We start from the raw sequence: 17087 nt of genomic DNA on the forward strand, positions 1-17087 counted from the left end.
CACCTTGATGAAAAGGCATGTGTGATTTTTTTTCCCATTATTAGAAGCTGGGAACATGAACACATTTCGGACGAAAATAAGTGGAACATTTACCTACACAAACTCAAGTGCTCTTACCCAGGCGAGAGAACATTATATTAACCATTGAAAATGTCCTCTATGGACACCTTAATGGTAGGTTTATAGTGTAGAAATAAATTGGGATGCTGCCATGGTGGAATGGTTAGCACACTGGACCTGTAATGGAAACAATGGGGACGTTCATTAAATCTCTCCACGCCGCCTCTATCCATCCAGCAGTATAAAGGGCACACACACCGCAGTTAGTCAATCGGCAGGTCGCGTGTTGAGGAGTTAAAGGGTGGGTACTCTCAACTCCTCAAAGATGTCTGGTCAGTAAAGTCACGTAGAATGAAAATAATAAAAGAATAAAAATAAAGCAGAAAAATAATTAATTTATGATGGGTTTTTATTCTTTTATTATTATTCTCAAATAATTATTTTATTATGTTTTATTTTCATTATTTTATTATTTCCATTCTACGTGACTTTACCGAAAGAACCAAGAAGATGAATCCCTGCAGTCACGAAAGCTTTAAATCGAAAGATGTCTGGTCAGTGTGTTAGAGTAGGCTAAAAACTTCCAGAGGGGCTCTCTGGAGCTCCCTCTAGTGGAGGCCCTTCCGTCACTAGTGACGCGGGCGAGCAGTTGCAGAGCTGCACTTTACCGTTACCTTTTCCTTATATTTTCACGCCTCTGCTCCATCGAACACACCTCAGTGTGCAGAGTGGTTCAAATGTACGTGTCGCCAAAAGATTTGTGCAATTACTGTGTTTTTTTTTTTATAAAGGTGTTTGCTCCTGTTTTTTATGACCTATAGTAAGCACCATATGGCTGCATCGAATTAAAATACTTTCTATGCACGTGCTGTCGAGTGCTAAAACTGAGTAGTGATAGAATACAGGGACTCCTCTACTTACGAACGAGTTATATTCCACATGTCTGTTCGTAAGTCCAACTTTACTCCTGTCGATTCCAATCATGTTGTACGGCATGTACACTAAACACGGGGAATGGCTTTAAAAGCTGTGTCATCTCCTGTTAATGTAGATGCCACTGGTTCTTCACGTTCTGCAGACGTAGATGCCGCCAACGCCATCTGTTGCGTGGCGGTTGAACTTACGACTCTTGGTCCAAACAGGCAACTGGACATACGGACAGGTTCGTTCGAATCTCTGAAAGTTTGTAAGTCTAAGGTTCGTAAGTAGAGGAGTCCCTGTACCAAACTATCATTGACTGCCTTAAACCTAACTGCTGTGTATGTGTGCAACTTTTTGTCGATCCACTGCTGGATGGGGTTCTCCCCATGCCGTGTGGGCCATGGAAGTTATTTGGCCATATTTCATGACGCCAATCAGTGCGGGGATTGGCTGAAGGCTGATAGCATAAATGTACAGTACAATATTGGATTTTATATGCTGCTTTCCACTGCACACTGACCTCCTATAGTCTTAAACCCATATACAGGGTGGACTAAAAGTCAGGATACATAAGGCTAAATAACCCATTTGATTCAATGAATCAGAATGGGTTATTTCGTTTATGTTAACAATTGCTCATACTGAATTCCATGCACATTAATGCATGCATTAATTATTTTTTGGAATTCATTGAGGGCTTGTTTTAAGAGTTACGTGTACTCTTTGAATATTCATCAATTGCGTTTTGTCTCAATTCATTCAGGATTTTGTAAATATCATCTTAAAAGGAAGGCGGAAAATAGATAGTAATAGTGGTAACAGATACATTATTAAGCTAGAGAATATACAATTCAAATGTATTTTTTTGCCAGTTGAAAAAATAAATAAAATAAACCTATGTGTCCTGACTTTTGGGTCATCCTGTAGACTGCCCGCCCATCCAAGCATTACACTGGTCAACACACTTTTTCTGGCATAAGGTATTCCAACGGTCTTAAGGTAATTTTGGGGTGCTGATTCCAAATCTGGCATCAGTTTTTGTCTATCACATCATGTTTTTGAGATATCAAATATTGCATTTTAAATACAAACTGCAGAAGAAAAATATTAAATAAATGTGGATATCTACATAAAATTATATTATAAACACACTATCCTAAAAATACAGCACCATATTTTAACACTAAAGCAGTCACTGACTCGCAACAACTTGCAATCATAAGTGACAGAGTTAATTTCGGGTAAAATCAATGAAAATGGGGTATGCCGATAGCATAAAATGAGATGTGATAGAGCAAATCTGAGATCAGATTTGGAATCAGCACCCTGAAATTAGTCTAAAACAGCTGCAAAAGTCCAGGCCAGAAAAACATGTGTTTTTTGTTTGTTGTTGACCAGTGTAATCAACGTTCAGTCAAGCTTAGCTTCTGAGATCTAAAAAAAGCAGATGCATTCTGGGTAACTTTATCATAGGCAATTGGTACCAAGCTAATTACGGAATACCATCCAGCATATATATTGTTTTCAGTATGCTAATTTGAGTCATCAACAGGAGATTTCAGCATGCAGGTCATCACGTAATGATGCGTGAAGAAAACATTGTAAGAAAAAAGCGAACAACGCCGTTAAAGATAAAGAAGATTTTGGAATATCGCACACTTTAAACAGTCAGCACACAATCGAATGTTAGCAAACATGCATGAGAAACGGAACCCTCTGTGTCCAAACAATTACACCACCCAATCAAATTGCTCCAGGCAGCTTCCGACAGGCAAGGGGCACACAAATGACTCAGTCAGCAAGATTCACATTAACTACACAGTCTATTGAGCCGAGACAGTGGGCAGCGGGGGCCCATGTGACCAGCACCCATGGGGCCACAGTCATTTTTCATTTATAAAACTCTAGCTGTTGGATATGAATATTGCATTTTTAAATCAATGTATGCATTACTGTAAAACAATGTAATTAATCCAATACAGTCCATTCATAATGAAGTATTATATTAATCTAGGGATTATTTTTCCATTGAAATAATTTAAATAATCCTTCAGTATAGGTCTTGGGGGAGAATGTTTCAAAAGCCAACAACAATAGGCATACCCAACTAATGCATAATGTCTGCACTCCTGTATATTTAATGACATATCAATGGCACACTGACATTTATTTAGAATTGAAAAGTTAAACTGTGTGTACATATTTTATTTGTATCATTATCAGAGGCACTTAGTTCACAAAATTTCACCAATGTATTCCCATGCTCTCTAACAAACCAAGAGTTTTTGTAAAATACCCCAAATCAATGTCTGCTCAGTGGGAGGTCACTCCTTTCCCTTTGGTGCCTTATTGTCTAGAACTCACTCCCTCTGCATATCAACACTGCAGGCTTCCTTCCCACGTTTGTGTTGAAGCTTGAGACTTTGCAATTCTCATCCGCCTTTTCTCGCTCTTGTAAAACATAATTTCCCCCCAAACCTCCCATACACTTATAAAATAATTCGCAGCCCTTTGTCAATCTTACTGCTAAATGCAGGTCTCCCCACACTGTGTCAGTCATTGGGGTAATTCGACATTGGTAAGTGTGGGTGAAAGGAAGAGGGGGGCTAAGGCCGAATCAGATATCAATCACCGCTAACGTTAGCCAAGGACGGGAATCTAACTCGGGTCCCAGTGTCCATAAGCGCAGCGATCAATGCAGATTAATTTCCACACGCTGCACTTGGGGAGAGGGGAGGGGGGGAAGTGGGCCGCATGGCGAGAGGGACTTGCCGTTGTGCTCGAGGACGATGGCGAGGTAGGAGGATGGGTATGCGTGGCTGCTGGCGTGGAGCAGCACAGCGGGAGCATGCACCGTGCTGAAGCTGAAGATCGCCCTCTCCTCATCCAGGTCATCCCTGCCGAGACTGGATGCTACCTGCCGCCATTGTCCCCTCCTCCTCCTCTGCTTGTTCGTCCTCGTCCTCTTCTACGCTCTGCTCCGGCGACGACTCCGAGTCCAGGGAGAACTGCACCACTGTGCCTGCCTCGAAGTAGGCACCCACCTCTGCGGGGAAATGTGACAGCCACCAGTGCAGTGTGTGGTACAGCCGCAAAGCAAAGTCAAATATCCATGGTATATCAAGCGGTATCCCAGCCTGGCATAGGTATCCTCCTAGATCCGTTTAAATGAGTACGACTTTATGTGGCAAAGATTACCTGGTTGGTCAGGTGTAATGCTAACCACAACATACAATGCATATACACAGTATACAGAACATTGTATGTACACAGTGCTGTCAATAATAAAGGTTTTTGGTGTTTGAAGGCGTAAACGTGTGTCGTTAAACCCGCCACCACCCGACACAGCGAATTAGTAAGGTTTGTCACGTAAACAAAACGTGTCAATTAGTACTACAGCACACCAATGTGTTGGAGAGTAAACCCACAGCATTTACAATTCGAAGACATTTCGCTGGTGATTACAACCAGTTTCATCAGGCGATAGCTAGAATTGTGAAGAAGTCCTCCTGTTTCGGTCTTAAATAGAAGGTGTAATGGTGATGTGTTCACTGTGTGCCTATTAGGTGCAAAGACCAGAGGGGGGGGGGGGCTAATGTAGTCATAAATGTTGTTGGTTTATTCTCCAACACACCAGTGTGCTGAAATAGCAACAAATTGGCACGTCTTGTTCACGTGACAAATCTTACTAATTGGCTGTGTCAGGTGATGGCAAGTTTAATGACACTATATTTACGCGATCTAACCCCCCAAAAAACATTTATTATAGACAATATTGGTTGTGAAAGCCGACGTGTTAAATACACAATGCTGTGTTCAACCAACATTTCTATTTTGTAGATTGTAGCCTAATAGAGAAGGACACTGTTATTATCATAAAAATAATGGACGTATAAACTTCGGTTTGCAAGCAAATCAGCCAGCTAATAGAAACAGCCTACTTGTCCACTGCTAGAGCCTGCCACATTGATCTGAAAAAAAAATTGTCCCTTGAAAACATTCTCATGCAGATGTTGCAATTCTCTTCACAATGGGAATGTTAACAACTGAAAGCGCTGTGGTGCTTTGTGCAAGCAATCACAGCGGGCCGCTATTAGTCAGTTTACCAAGGCTAGATTGCAATAGGCCCTGGAGAATGGCTGGCTGCCATTATCAAGGCCGTTACCCAAGCTACTGCTCCCCGCTTTGTCACTGCTGATTTTTCACTCGAACAAACATCAATTCCAATATACGCCACTCACACATGTCACTAAACTGAAGCACTTTGAAAAGAACATATATCGTGGTGCTTGCTGAATTAAATAATTTGATGATTTGCTGTTTTGAACGTTTTAATTAGTTGCATTTAATATATTAATTACGCATTTAAAATGCAAAAAAAATATTGCAAACAACAACGTTTCCTCTTTTGTTCTTAGATATATGATTAGCTGTTCGTTTTTTACTCTCAAAATGAAACTCAGTAATACGTGGAGACTCTATGACTCTTTGTTGTGCAATCCCGTAAAAAAGCATTGACAGCGTTTGATTAAGGCACACTGTGAGTGCATCTGACCGATTGAGTCATCCGCAGTCGGATTTGGGGGCAGACAAGACCTGGGCATTGGATCTGATACAGGCACGTGGAGAAGACTGCTAAGCGAGCACCTGCTGAGATCCACGGACTTTCATTTTTTTTCTTTTCTACCACCCGACAAACCAGAGCACTAATTGGAGCGCGACACAAGCAGTGCAATCACCTCGAAAAACTTCTGCGCCAGAGTTAATCCGTGGAAATTCACTTATTTCATCATGCCCTGATTTAAATGTCTCTGCTGCTGCACAGCAGCGTGCTTCCATTTGATTTTCAAATCTGCAAATTCATTTTTCTCGATTGCAGTAACGTATTTCATGCATTTTAAAATTGCTCTTATGCGCAATAACAAAAAAATATAATTTGTCTCTATTAGAATGTCAACTTTCACTTGTTTTTATAATTGCCTGAGATATTAAACATGCCGTATTGCTGTTATTCCGTTGGAACAATACAATACCAGTTTGTCCACACATTTATAGAACAGGATAGAAAACTGCACGTTTTATTCCAGTTTATTCAACAGTGTTCGAACTATGCTAAGCTGCTGCAATTGCAACAGCTTACAATGGTTACACAGGAAATAATAAAAACCTCATTTGCCAGTAAAAATATGATAATTGGTTTTTTACCCTTCTATCTGGCAACAAAACTGACACCTTTTTACAAGGAGTCATGTTTGCATAGACCGCAATACCTGCAGTCATAATACAAACAAAAAACATAACTCTGATAATGTGCACTGTCCTTGAAAACCAATTATCAGGAAATAATAAATTACACGGTCAGATGTCAAGATGTACACACAACACATTTACACCCACAATAGGGAACAGGCACGTTACTCGTGCCTGTGATTCTTGGATACTGTGTTACTCACCAACTCTGGACTCATTCTACGATCAATACAATCGTCACAACATCGATACATTTGTCTGAGCATTCCCAAAGCTCTTCAAACAATCCGGATTTTCTTTTGCTGCTGCTGCTGCTATTGCATTCTTTAGCTGGATTGCCTTTGTAATACCATGCTGGACATTAAGGAAGACTCTAAGGGCTATGGGAAAACGTTAAATTGCATGAAAAAAAGGAAAATGACTTTTATTGTTTTATCTCTCTCAACGCATCACTCACAACGGCTCAATTTGATCAAATTGTCAATCTGTTTGCGAGCCGCGAAGTGACGGGGAGCGGCGAGGTCGGAAAAACCACCAACGATGCCTCTGTTGTAGCTTCTCTCCGCGTCCATTTGCACGTCTGGCGGCACCACCGCCAAGTTTATCCACCATGGCAGCCATGCACCTCACGTTCACCGCGCTTACAGGCAGCACACGTAGGGCTACAGCGGCCGCGCGAGCACCTCCATCCATCAAGTAAGGGAGGGTCATAGCGCCTCTCACCCATATGACTACAGACATAAATAAACATGTGTGAATACGTTCTGCACAAATCAAGCGCATGCATGTGCACACGCGTGGTGATTCGCATGTGGCGATTCGCACGTGGCGATTCGCGAACACTCCGCGATTTGGGGTCACGATTGGATTCTTCTTTTACCAGTGCAATGCAATTGGAATCTTGAGCGGTCGCGGGGGGGGGGTTGTGTCGCCACAATTGTATACAACTTATAAAAAACGCAGGAATCGAAAGTAAAATATTATCACACGTACGTACAATTGCATGGATGTATTGCGAGCGTACACATTGATTTAAATTGATGCAGTGAACGAACCAAACAATTATAGACGACACATCTGATGTGGCTGGGTGACACAAGTGGCGAATACCATGTCTGGGTTTGGTTTTTGGTGAAAACAAAATTGTTAATGTTGGCCTTTTAGACATTAATAATACGCCAAATTGATTGTCTGAGCCTGAGGATCACACACACAAAATAATATTTTTTCTTCACTTCTTTAAGCATATTTATAGCCGAGGACTTCTTCACTATATAAGAGGGCATGTGATAAAATGTCATGGCCCGAGTGTAGATGAGAAGCTATTTCTGTGAGAATAGAATACGTTTTGTGAAATAACCTTGTAGAGGCTGTGCTCTAACATGGGGTGACACTCCACTGCCGAATGGAAATATCTTCATCTTATAACACAGCCTCGATAAGCGCAGCTGGAATATATCTGGGAAAAAGTAAAAAAAAAAAGGGGTTTATAACAAACAAAAAAACAAAGATCGTCTCACCTTGCGTGCAGAAAGGCCCGTCGAATGGCGTGTGCGTGCAGTCGCACGTGTATCCGCTGTAGCGCTCCACACAGCGCCCGCCGTTGCGGCACAGCGACCCGTAGCTGCTGCAGTGGCCCGTGCAGCCAGGGTTCACTCCACCAACCGCGCTGCGCGCTCGCTCCTCCAAGCCGAGCGTGGCGCCGTTCATCTGCAGCGCGCGCAGGCAGCCCAGGAAGCCTCTCTTCCCGGACGCAGTGGCACCTGCGCGTGGCACAAGTCTCGCCCGTTAGAGGCGTCGCCTGCGCGTGCCTGTGGCAGGCACGTGCCACGCTTGTTTTTTTTAGCGCCTGCATCAAACAGCTCTGCTACAGTGAGTACCACGAAGCACCGATACGACAAGTTGGCAGTCGGAGCGGGAGGTGTTACTTTGACACACGCGTGGATGGATTTTGAGTCAATTGTTTTACTGGGAACAGTGCAGCAGTGCAATGCTTGCGTAATGTGAATGTTCTGCCTCTTGGGTGCAGTGATGATGTGCTTACGGCGACTTGTGAAGAAAGAGAAACAAGCAAAACACGACTGAATTAAAAAAAAAATCTCATCACAAGAACATACAGTAAAAACATTTTTGTAGTCACTCGGGGAAATAAAATTGCTCGAAAAACCGCAAAATTCTAATACATATTCGTATAAAAAATAAATATATATAAAGATTTCAGTAAATTAATGGCACGAGAAACTTGAATTCGCGCAATACGTTTTTGATTGGGCCTCTTAATAGCCGTGCCATTTGCCGATTGGAAAAAAACCATTTCAGGCCCAATTGCATTTGTTGAACTTTTGCAGATGCACCTCGTGTAGCGTGTTCACCGTAAGAGTGCCTTTAAACTGTGAAGTGCCGCTCTGTGGTCACCAGCCTCTCTCTTCACCTGGCAATATAACACCTTGCTATCTAAAATGGATTATGCCACTGTAAAGTTCGTGTCTTCATGATTATTTAAAACAAAAGTGTAATACATACTGAAAGCTGTTTAAAACTGTGCGGCAAATCAGACTATGCCTAATTTAAAACTACACAGCACAAACCTTAATCTTCTGCAAAAACACAACTCTATTAAATCACATGAATCTTTAAAACGGGAATAAAAATATTTTTAACGGTGATTTTTGCTGTGCAAACAGACACGGAGGCAAGGGAATTCTAGATTGTTTGGGCAGCTGATCCTTGTTTTGAGAGCAGAGGTTGACTGGAACATGAAAAGAGAGCATGGGTTGGTTAATTGTGTGAACCAAGTGCCTCACCGATCAGGGTAAACATTTAACATGTAGAATTAATTGAACATTTAAATATCAATTACAGCACACACAAATACCTGGAACCCTTTTGGTAGTTATGCTCATGCTAAAGTAACCTTATGTTGTAATTACCAAAAACTAATGAACACATGCAGTCATATCAAAGATGAAGAGGCCATCAAGGGCCAAGTTATAATTTAATTCCTTTTGCAAAATCCTTCAGATATTGTAAAATTTACACCTAATAATAATAACATTTTATACAGCGTCGTTCATGCAAAAACTGCATCTCACAACGCTGCACAAGACAACAGCTAAATAAATATATGTATTGTCCCTCGCAAGAGACATAGCACACCCAAACCAAATGTCAACTCAATTAAAGACCGTAGTCAACAAAAAGGGTTTGAAATGGGACTTAAAAAGTGGAAGGGACTTCATTTGTCGAATATGGAGCGAGAGTGTGTTCCACACTGTGAGAGCTGCAGATGCGAAGGGCACGCCAACCAACTGTCTTTCATTTCATTTTAGGCTGAATGAGTAGTTGACCTCACATATCTGCTCTTGCAGTATCCCATCATCTGGAATTAGGTTCGACCTTTGGTCACTGTGACCACGTGGAGCCACCGCAATGGCTGCCTCTACAAATTGTTCTCGCCCACCCTGCAATTGCTCAAGCCATCTTCACGAAAACAGCCGTACAACTCTCAGCCATGGTCTATTTCTGAACATCCAAGGTAGCTTACATAATCCTGCCAAAAAATATACTTAATTTTGTACATATACTCATTCAGTGGTTATAATATGGCAAAAAACTTACTTAAGGACAAATGCATTCCCGTCTGAATTGTACAATAACAAAGGGCTGCCTATGAAAGATTGCTTCTCCAACACTGTTGCACTTCAAACGACGGGCGTATGGCGTGGACTATGGCAGGAGCGGACCGAGACACATTTGGGGCGCAGTCAACGAGATGACGCCACAGTGTATGACGTGACGTTGGGACTTGTTGTCACGCGTTTCGACGCCATCAAGAGGTGCGCACATGGCATGTGATGTCATCACCTTAGCCCAAAAGTGGTAACGTTGATTTTGCTTATCGCCAAGTTTTGGACAACCAAGGGCGGCACCCAAAAAAGTAAAATCAGGTATGTAACCTCACGGGGCGGTTACATGTATTTGTTGATGCGGGCCCCTTTCCCTCACTGTGCACCTTAGTCCGTGCTCGATAGCTCGCCTAAGTGAGTCCCGCCCCTGCAATGTGGACGTCTCTGTCAATCGCCGCACGCACCCACGAAGAGCTGGCTGTTGAGACGCAGGCGCGTGTGTCCGTCGGGGGGCGAGCGGCGTACCCGCCGGGGCAGGTCGTCCACCTGCAGCGAGGCGCGTTTTACGTTGCGCTCGGCGCAAACCCGGTGCCACTGGTCGTCGTTGAGCGGCCACGGGGACACGGCGATCAGCTCCACGGGGCCATCGCCCACGTCGAAGCGCATGCTCACCTCGAGTGGGCCTGAGAGAGAAACAGAGGGAGATGGAGACGACGCACACGTTAATACCACACGCACACTCGTACGCCCCCGCATGGGAGCAGTGACTGCCTAGAACGTTATATTTGCCAAGCGGCAGAAATTGGAAGCTTATGCAATTTACCTCACTCAGTTCCTGTTAAAGTCAAGACAATTACGAAAGTCACCCAGCTCACGCAAGCCATTCGAAGAGCACTTTAAATATCTAGAATGTGCCAGTCATTTTATCTACCCTTTAAGGGTGATATGTGGAGCCGAGACCAAACCAAGATTTGACCTCACTAAACAAGGCAACGCCTTTCCAAATCTCAATCCGAGGCTGATTGAACTTTTTAAAAGGCAAACAAATCTGCATATTGTTTACGTTTTTTAATTATTGCACTTCTACAATTGAAAGCATGAGTATAGTTTCGTGTGAAAGGATAAATATAACACAGACACCCAGTTGTGTTGTAATTGGCTTGGTGTGTGGCACAGACAGAGGATGGGGGCCAGCATTCCACTCTCTTTCCTTCCCCCAGGGCTCACAACACCAAGTAGTCTTTTCAGGCCATGCCAACCTTTACAGCTGGTTTCACATATTGCACTGGGATCACTTGGGTTTCGCATGCTGTGTGCTATCACCTCTGAGAGCGCAGCTCGAATGCCCAGGGTAGATGAGGCGAAACTAAATGCATATTATCACCACAGTGTATGAAAACATTGGGCTTGGCACTTGATTTTTTCCATCTCAGCATTTGGTTGAAAAAAAGAACTACTGGCGATAGTTATGTTTGTGCCATATTCGATCGAGGTCGGGCTGGAGAGTGAAAAGAAAAAAACATCGGGTGAGCTCTGTTGGTGAAAAATGATTTCAAACACAAAACAGGTTACTGAAGCAATGACACTGCTTTTACTCGACCAAGATAAGGCAGAAAATTATGGCGGAAATGTCAGCAGTTGCTTAAAGCTAACTAAAACCAGTGAATGTTAGTCGCAGTCAATGGCCCTCACGACTTGAAAATAACCACGAACATATTTGCTCCCTCACACGAAGAAACTATTTGACACATCATTGTACACACGCACTAACAAAAGCGCAGCCACATACATACTCTCAGCAGCCACGTGAGACGGACCTAATTAGATATGCAAATATATACTATAAAAACACATTCCTGCGGAGGGAGCTGGTAGGAACGTTGCGTTGCTCGGTCAATGGCCAGGGTCAACGGCGGCGTGGTGTATTCCGCAAATATGCCCGACTGTGAGGGCGGGCACAAGCCGGTGTGAGTAGGTTAAACGTTGAGTTTTATAAGGGCACCACGGGGTGACCAGTCCCTCCCCACCCAGCCCCACCCCTCCCTTCCCTCCCACCCCCCACCCTCCCCACCCAGCCCCTCCCTCCCCACCCAGCCCCTCACCACCCTCCCCTCTACACCCAGCCCCACCCCTCCCATTTTTGGATGCACGACGGACGGACACAATAATCACCTGTCGGCTGGTGGAACCAGTGGGTTCCTACCAGTAAAAGGTCATACTGTATTTAAACATTTGCGGGTACAAATGTTTTTGAACTTAATATCGATCAACTCACATTTATGTTTTATTAATGATGTCCTTACACAGTGCACTTATGCGTAATGGGTTCCGGAGACACTTGTAGAGGTAACTTCTTTAATACGATACAACACTTCAACAGGCCTGATTCTCTGTTACAGCCTAGGAACACAGCCTACTCCTAGCGTGCCTCACTCTGGCTACGCTCTGGGGTCCTCCGGCTAAAATTACCCTAGGGGAGGCTACCTGACCCGACCCAGCCAAGGTGCGGGTCGAGACTCTGGCTTCCTCGGAACTCGCCCTTACAAGGGCGTAGAGCCAGGAGTCCCAGAGTCCCACCACTGGCCCACACAGCGTCCCGGCCCTTACAAGGACAAGCGGGACGAGGGGGTCCAGGGTCCTAGCTGGCTGGTCTTGGGTCTTGAGCTGCGACTGGCCCCGATCGGCCAGGGAGCGGCCCTTTTATCCCTCTTGCCCATTAAGGGGTGGGGTTGTGTGTGCTCCCAGATACCCCACAGAGCATACACAGCCCCCCCCCCCCCCCCGTTGGTGGCGCCAAGGGGCTTAGCTGTCTGGGTTGCCTGGGATCCTAGAGCCCGGCGCCGAGGGCTTAGCTGCCTAGGATCCTAGAGCCCCCAGCAGCCCCTCCCCTCTTGGGCTCGCACAGTGGCCCCTCCCCTGGGGGTCCGAGGTACCTGCAGATGGGCCCTGTCCACCACTGCCGGTAAGTGTGGCCCACCTATGGCACTACATATGTATCACACACGCAGCATATGCAGAATAATATATACAATGGTCCCACTTTCATATTTTCTACAGTGTAGGGAAGAGTACAAAGGCATGTAATAACCCACATCACAAACATAATTTTCTATCTGTGCCAATTGAAGGTAAAAGTTGTTGTATTTAATGAAAATAGTTTTGAACATAAAGTGCACCACTGATTCTCATACAAAGGTGAATGACACGTTGTTTGCACCTGCAGTGTTCAAAACCAAACTGCATCTGCAAGAGCCTGTGTACAATGTATATTTTGACTCCCCCATCCCGACCACTCCTCCCATCAAGCCCATGATGAGGTAGGTGGTACTGGGAAGCAAGGCAGCTGCCGTCAACGGTGAGAAAACTGGACTTGCAACCCAGAGGTCGTCGGTTCAATGTCATCTTGCGGAGTGACAGTTGAAACTATAGGGTACATTTCTTAAATCACCTTTCACATTTTTTACTCGGTAGCACGATGCACAGTCCTGAGAAAAAGAATCCGTGGCTAATGAGGTTGCAGCGCTGCTGTGATGTAAAAGCACGAATGTTATTGTTTACTGGAATACTGCCTCTGAATTCAGTGCACAGGGGATCTGCAGGCAAAGGTAATGCATGGACTCCAGAAATACATTAATTTGCTTAGTTATTCAATTTGAATGCTTTGGGGAGTTTTTCTCGCCCACATTGCCTGAGCACAGAGCACACTGCATCGGTAATTAAATATATGTAAAACCAAAACTGCCCTGGAAAAAAACAAACTTGTGTTACATTTAATGGCTTCTTACACTCTCCCAGCTCGATAATTAACCACCATTCCCCCTCCCGACCCTGCTCACTTTGCCTCAGGACCCCCACCACATCTTCTAAAGGCACGTTTTTTTAATTGTTTAACATTCATATTGCCCCTCTGTAAACGTTTTACTGTCATCACATCCATTGTTAAGGATTCATTTGTGGGGTTTTGATTGTAATTGTATTTAGAAAATTGTTGCTCTTCGTTTGTTGCATCTCTCGGTAATTGTTGCCGATTTGTAACCCAGGGGTCTGAGGACAGAAAATTATCATAAACTGCAGCAGGCAGCGAATATAGCAAGATCTGAAATGGCACAAGAGAAAATGCCCAACAATTCTAAGGAATAATGGGTGTTCTGGTGAGATCGTAACGCAGTGGATGTGGCAGCACTTGCTATGGATTATGCCATCACTCCCACTGCACCTGCCAATCAGCTGCAGGAACACAACCTGATGCTACATGGCCATCATAAAGTCACTCGTACAACATGACCAGCATGGTGTCATTGGTCCGTGAGGTTCAGGCAGCCTATGGCTGATTTAATTATATTTATGACTAATGTTTAATATATTCACTATTAATGTGACGAATATTGTTTAATGAATTATTGGTTGCATTTTTTTTACCTTCACAATCAACATGTGAGTGGACATGACCAATAATAAGTTATATCCTACATTTATGAGGATGTATTGTCTTAATTATCTTTTAGAGCTTGGCTCATGTCATTTTTAGAAATGTGAAAGGTGTTCTGTACTGAGGCCCCAGGTTTCTTTCGAGCCTTGTAGTTTAGTCTGTGAATCATATTTCCAATGTGTGAGTTCTTGCCCCACTTAACATCATTTGGTATTTCCTTTATCCTAGTCGCCCTGGCTCTGTATTTGCCTCTAGTGGTACGATACGTACTGCTGAATAAAAAGAAAGGGTAAATGCGATAAAAACAGTACTTGGTAACAGGAACGGAGTCAAGTTAAAAAAACATTTAATGAATGACTAGATACATTTATTTACTTATTTACAACAAAGTACATTCTTAGCTTTGCAAAAAAATAGTTTTCAGGAAAATAATACAGGAGACAGAACATAAAAAGAGTAATACAGAAATGTGTAAAACACCCCCACAATAATCTATTATACCAAAAAGTTCCAAAGCAGAGATTCAATAGAAAACTATATGAATGGAATAATATGATCGGCAACTATAGCATAAGTAAGTCACAAGAGCCAACCTAAATAGTTAAATGGGAAACAAGAGTTGAATTTGTTGAGCTACATGGATAAATAATCAATGACAGCTCATAACAACCAATAAAATAATTACGTCACGAATGGCTATGTAAAGATACCTTAATATAACCACCGAAACCCATAGAGGATAACTTATGTTCTCCCACGACACAGAGGCTCACACTGCATTTCCGCGCGCATTCCATATTCGGCATGAGGTTCGCTGGAATGGCCCCCTCCTCCCCCATTCCCTACATCCATGGCTGGAGGGAAGTAATCACAATTTATTTTAACAAGGTGCAATGCATTCTCTGGTTAGCATGCGCTATGCCAAACTAAAAACTTGTTAGATTTGTAATTTTCATTCTACATTTTTTTAATTTAAATCACGGGGTCTAAAGCTGACCTACACAAGGCGCACCATCAGCATCGTACGATTCTTCCACTTTGACCCCGCGTCTTTTTTTCCGTGGGCAAAAACGAGCCACGTGGCCGAAATAAAGTGAGCTTGGTTACAGCTGCCCAAGCTGGGTCAGACTGCCATGGAAAACTGGCCTGAGCCCACTCTCCCAATTCACAAACAAGGCCAGGCCAGTTTCCAGCGTTCGTTGAATTGCATCATCAGCTGATTTGAGCGATGGATGCCGGTGTGGAGCACGTGCAGCAGAGTGGACATGGAGAGGCCGGAGCGAGTAGCTAAGTTTAGTAGAGAAGGGGCAACTCACTCTTCAGCTCCAGGCGCAGAAAGTGCTGCAGCCCCAGGTTCTCGAGGAAGGTTCCAAACGGCGCCACCGTTTTGAAGTAAAAAGAGATGTCAGCACTTTTCTCGCCACGGAACGTCGGGAACAGCAGGTACGCCGTGCGGTTGGAGAACGACGCCGCGTTCCAAAAATGCTCTGCAGAGCACACGTTAACGTTAACGTGCGCACAGAGGAAATCGCCACGATGAGGTAGGTAGGCATGTTTGGATGCCTTAAATTTATCCACAGTCGTGAAACCTCTAACCTTAACTAAATTCAGAGAAGACTTCCCCTGTAAATAAATATGTTAGTGGGTGCATCACGTTTATGGTTACAGGACAACGTGGATTAGCTGAGATAGGTTTGAGAGCCAGGAGGCCCCAATAAAATAAAACTCATAAATCTCGCAAAGTGAAGTAGAGCAGAATAAACAGCGCAATGGGGTTGCAAAATCAAATAACAATTTAGTCTGACAAAATTTATTGACAATGGACTCTGACCAGAGCATCCCATAACGGCACCTTCCATAGCTTTCACACGAATATGGCAATGGTCCTGGTTCATAGACATGGCTGACAATACTCACCTGATGTTGAAGAGTGATGAGTGATTGATAACCATTATGATCTTGAGGAATATTGATGATGGGTGATAATAGTGATGGTCAGGATGGGAATTGATGATTGTGATGGCGATATAGGTGGTGTTGATGATGTCGATGATAAATGTGATTATGATAATGATGGTGGTGGCAATAATGATAAAGACTATATCAATAGATTCAAAGGTGTTTAATTCTTCACCTGAGGACGGCTGCTTGCGTTGTGGCCGAAACGTCGTGAGAATTAGTTTATTATTTGTATTATTGTATTACTTCCCTTCTACGTGACTTTACCGAAAGAACCAAGAAGATGAAGACAATGTATTATTACTATTTCGGTAAAAAACTGCATGAACACATCAATGCTGCATGCATTCCCTTTCCCATTCGAGGCTTACTTGTGTGTGGTCCCTACATTGATTGACCGCACACACGGGGTGAGTGTCTGAGTGGGGACGTTGTCACGAGGTGGAGGTGAGACACTTGGTGCAGGAGCAGCATTGGGCCATTAGCAGTCAGAAGAGACGTACATTGAGACACAAGCGCTACACCCCATTAGCCTCCGCATTATTTCAAAATGTAGACCTGCTTAATGTAACTCAGTGGCTGGAGTGGCTGGTCTCAGCAGGCCCCACTTACCCGAAGGACATTAATTGTGATGGATGTTTTTAATTTGCATCATTGTGAAGGCTCTTATAAACACAACGTGATGAAGGAGAACATATACGAAGCCCTGAATGCCAAGTGCAGCTATCTCACTCGAAAGAACCGATAATTTAAGTAGAAATGTCAACGATTTACTATGCTGCATTACATCTTACAAAATTCCAGCTTTGGGCTACCACATCACCCTAAATTTAATAAATACT

At 43.6% G+C, this 17087-nt stretch overlaps 1 protein-coding gene across 1 annotated transcript in view; it reads right to left on the minus strand.

Annotated features, from left to right (window-relative positions):
* The window catches only part of LOC133345951 (contactin-associated protein-like 2), a 144276-nt gene that overhangs the window by 26752 nt on the left and 100437 nt on the right, over positions 1-17087 (minus strand). The window contains 5 exon segments of the mRNA XM_061557101.1: positions 3750-3898; positions 3900-4027; positions 7752-7994; positions 10322-10540; positions 15603-15773. Coding sequence (XP_061413085.1) covers positions 3750-3898; positions 3900-4027; positions 7752-7994; positions 10322-10540; positions 15603-15773 — 910 coding nt within the window.

Source organism: Lethenteron reissneri, chromosome 23 (assembly GCF_015708825.2).
Source record: "Lethenteron reissneri isolate LAM-NWPU_2019-01 chromosome 23, ASM1570882v1, whole genome shotgun sequence".
In the NCBI taxonomy this organism is placed as follows: domain Eukaryota; kingdom Metazoa; phylum Chordata; class Hyperoartia; order Petromyzontiformes; family Petromyzontidae; genus Lethenteron; species Lethenteron reissneri.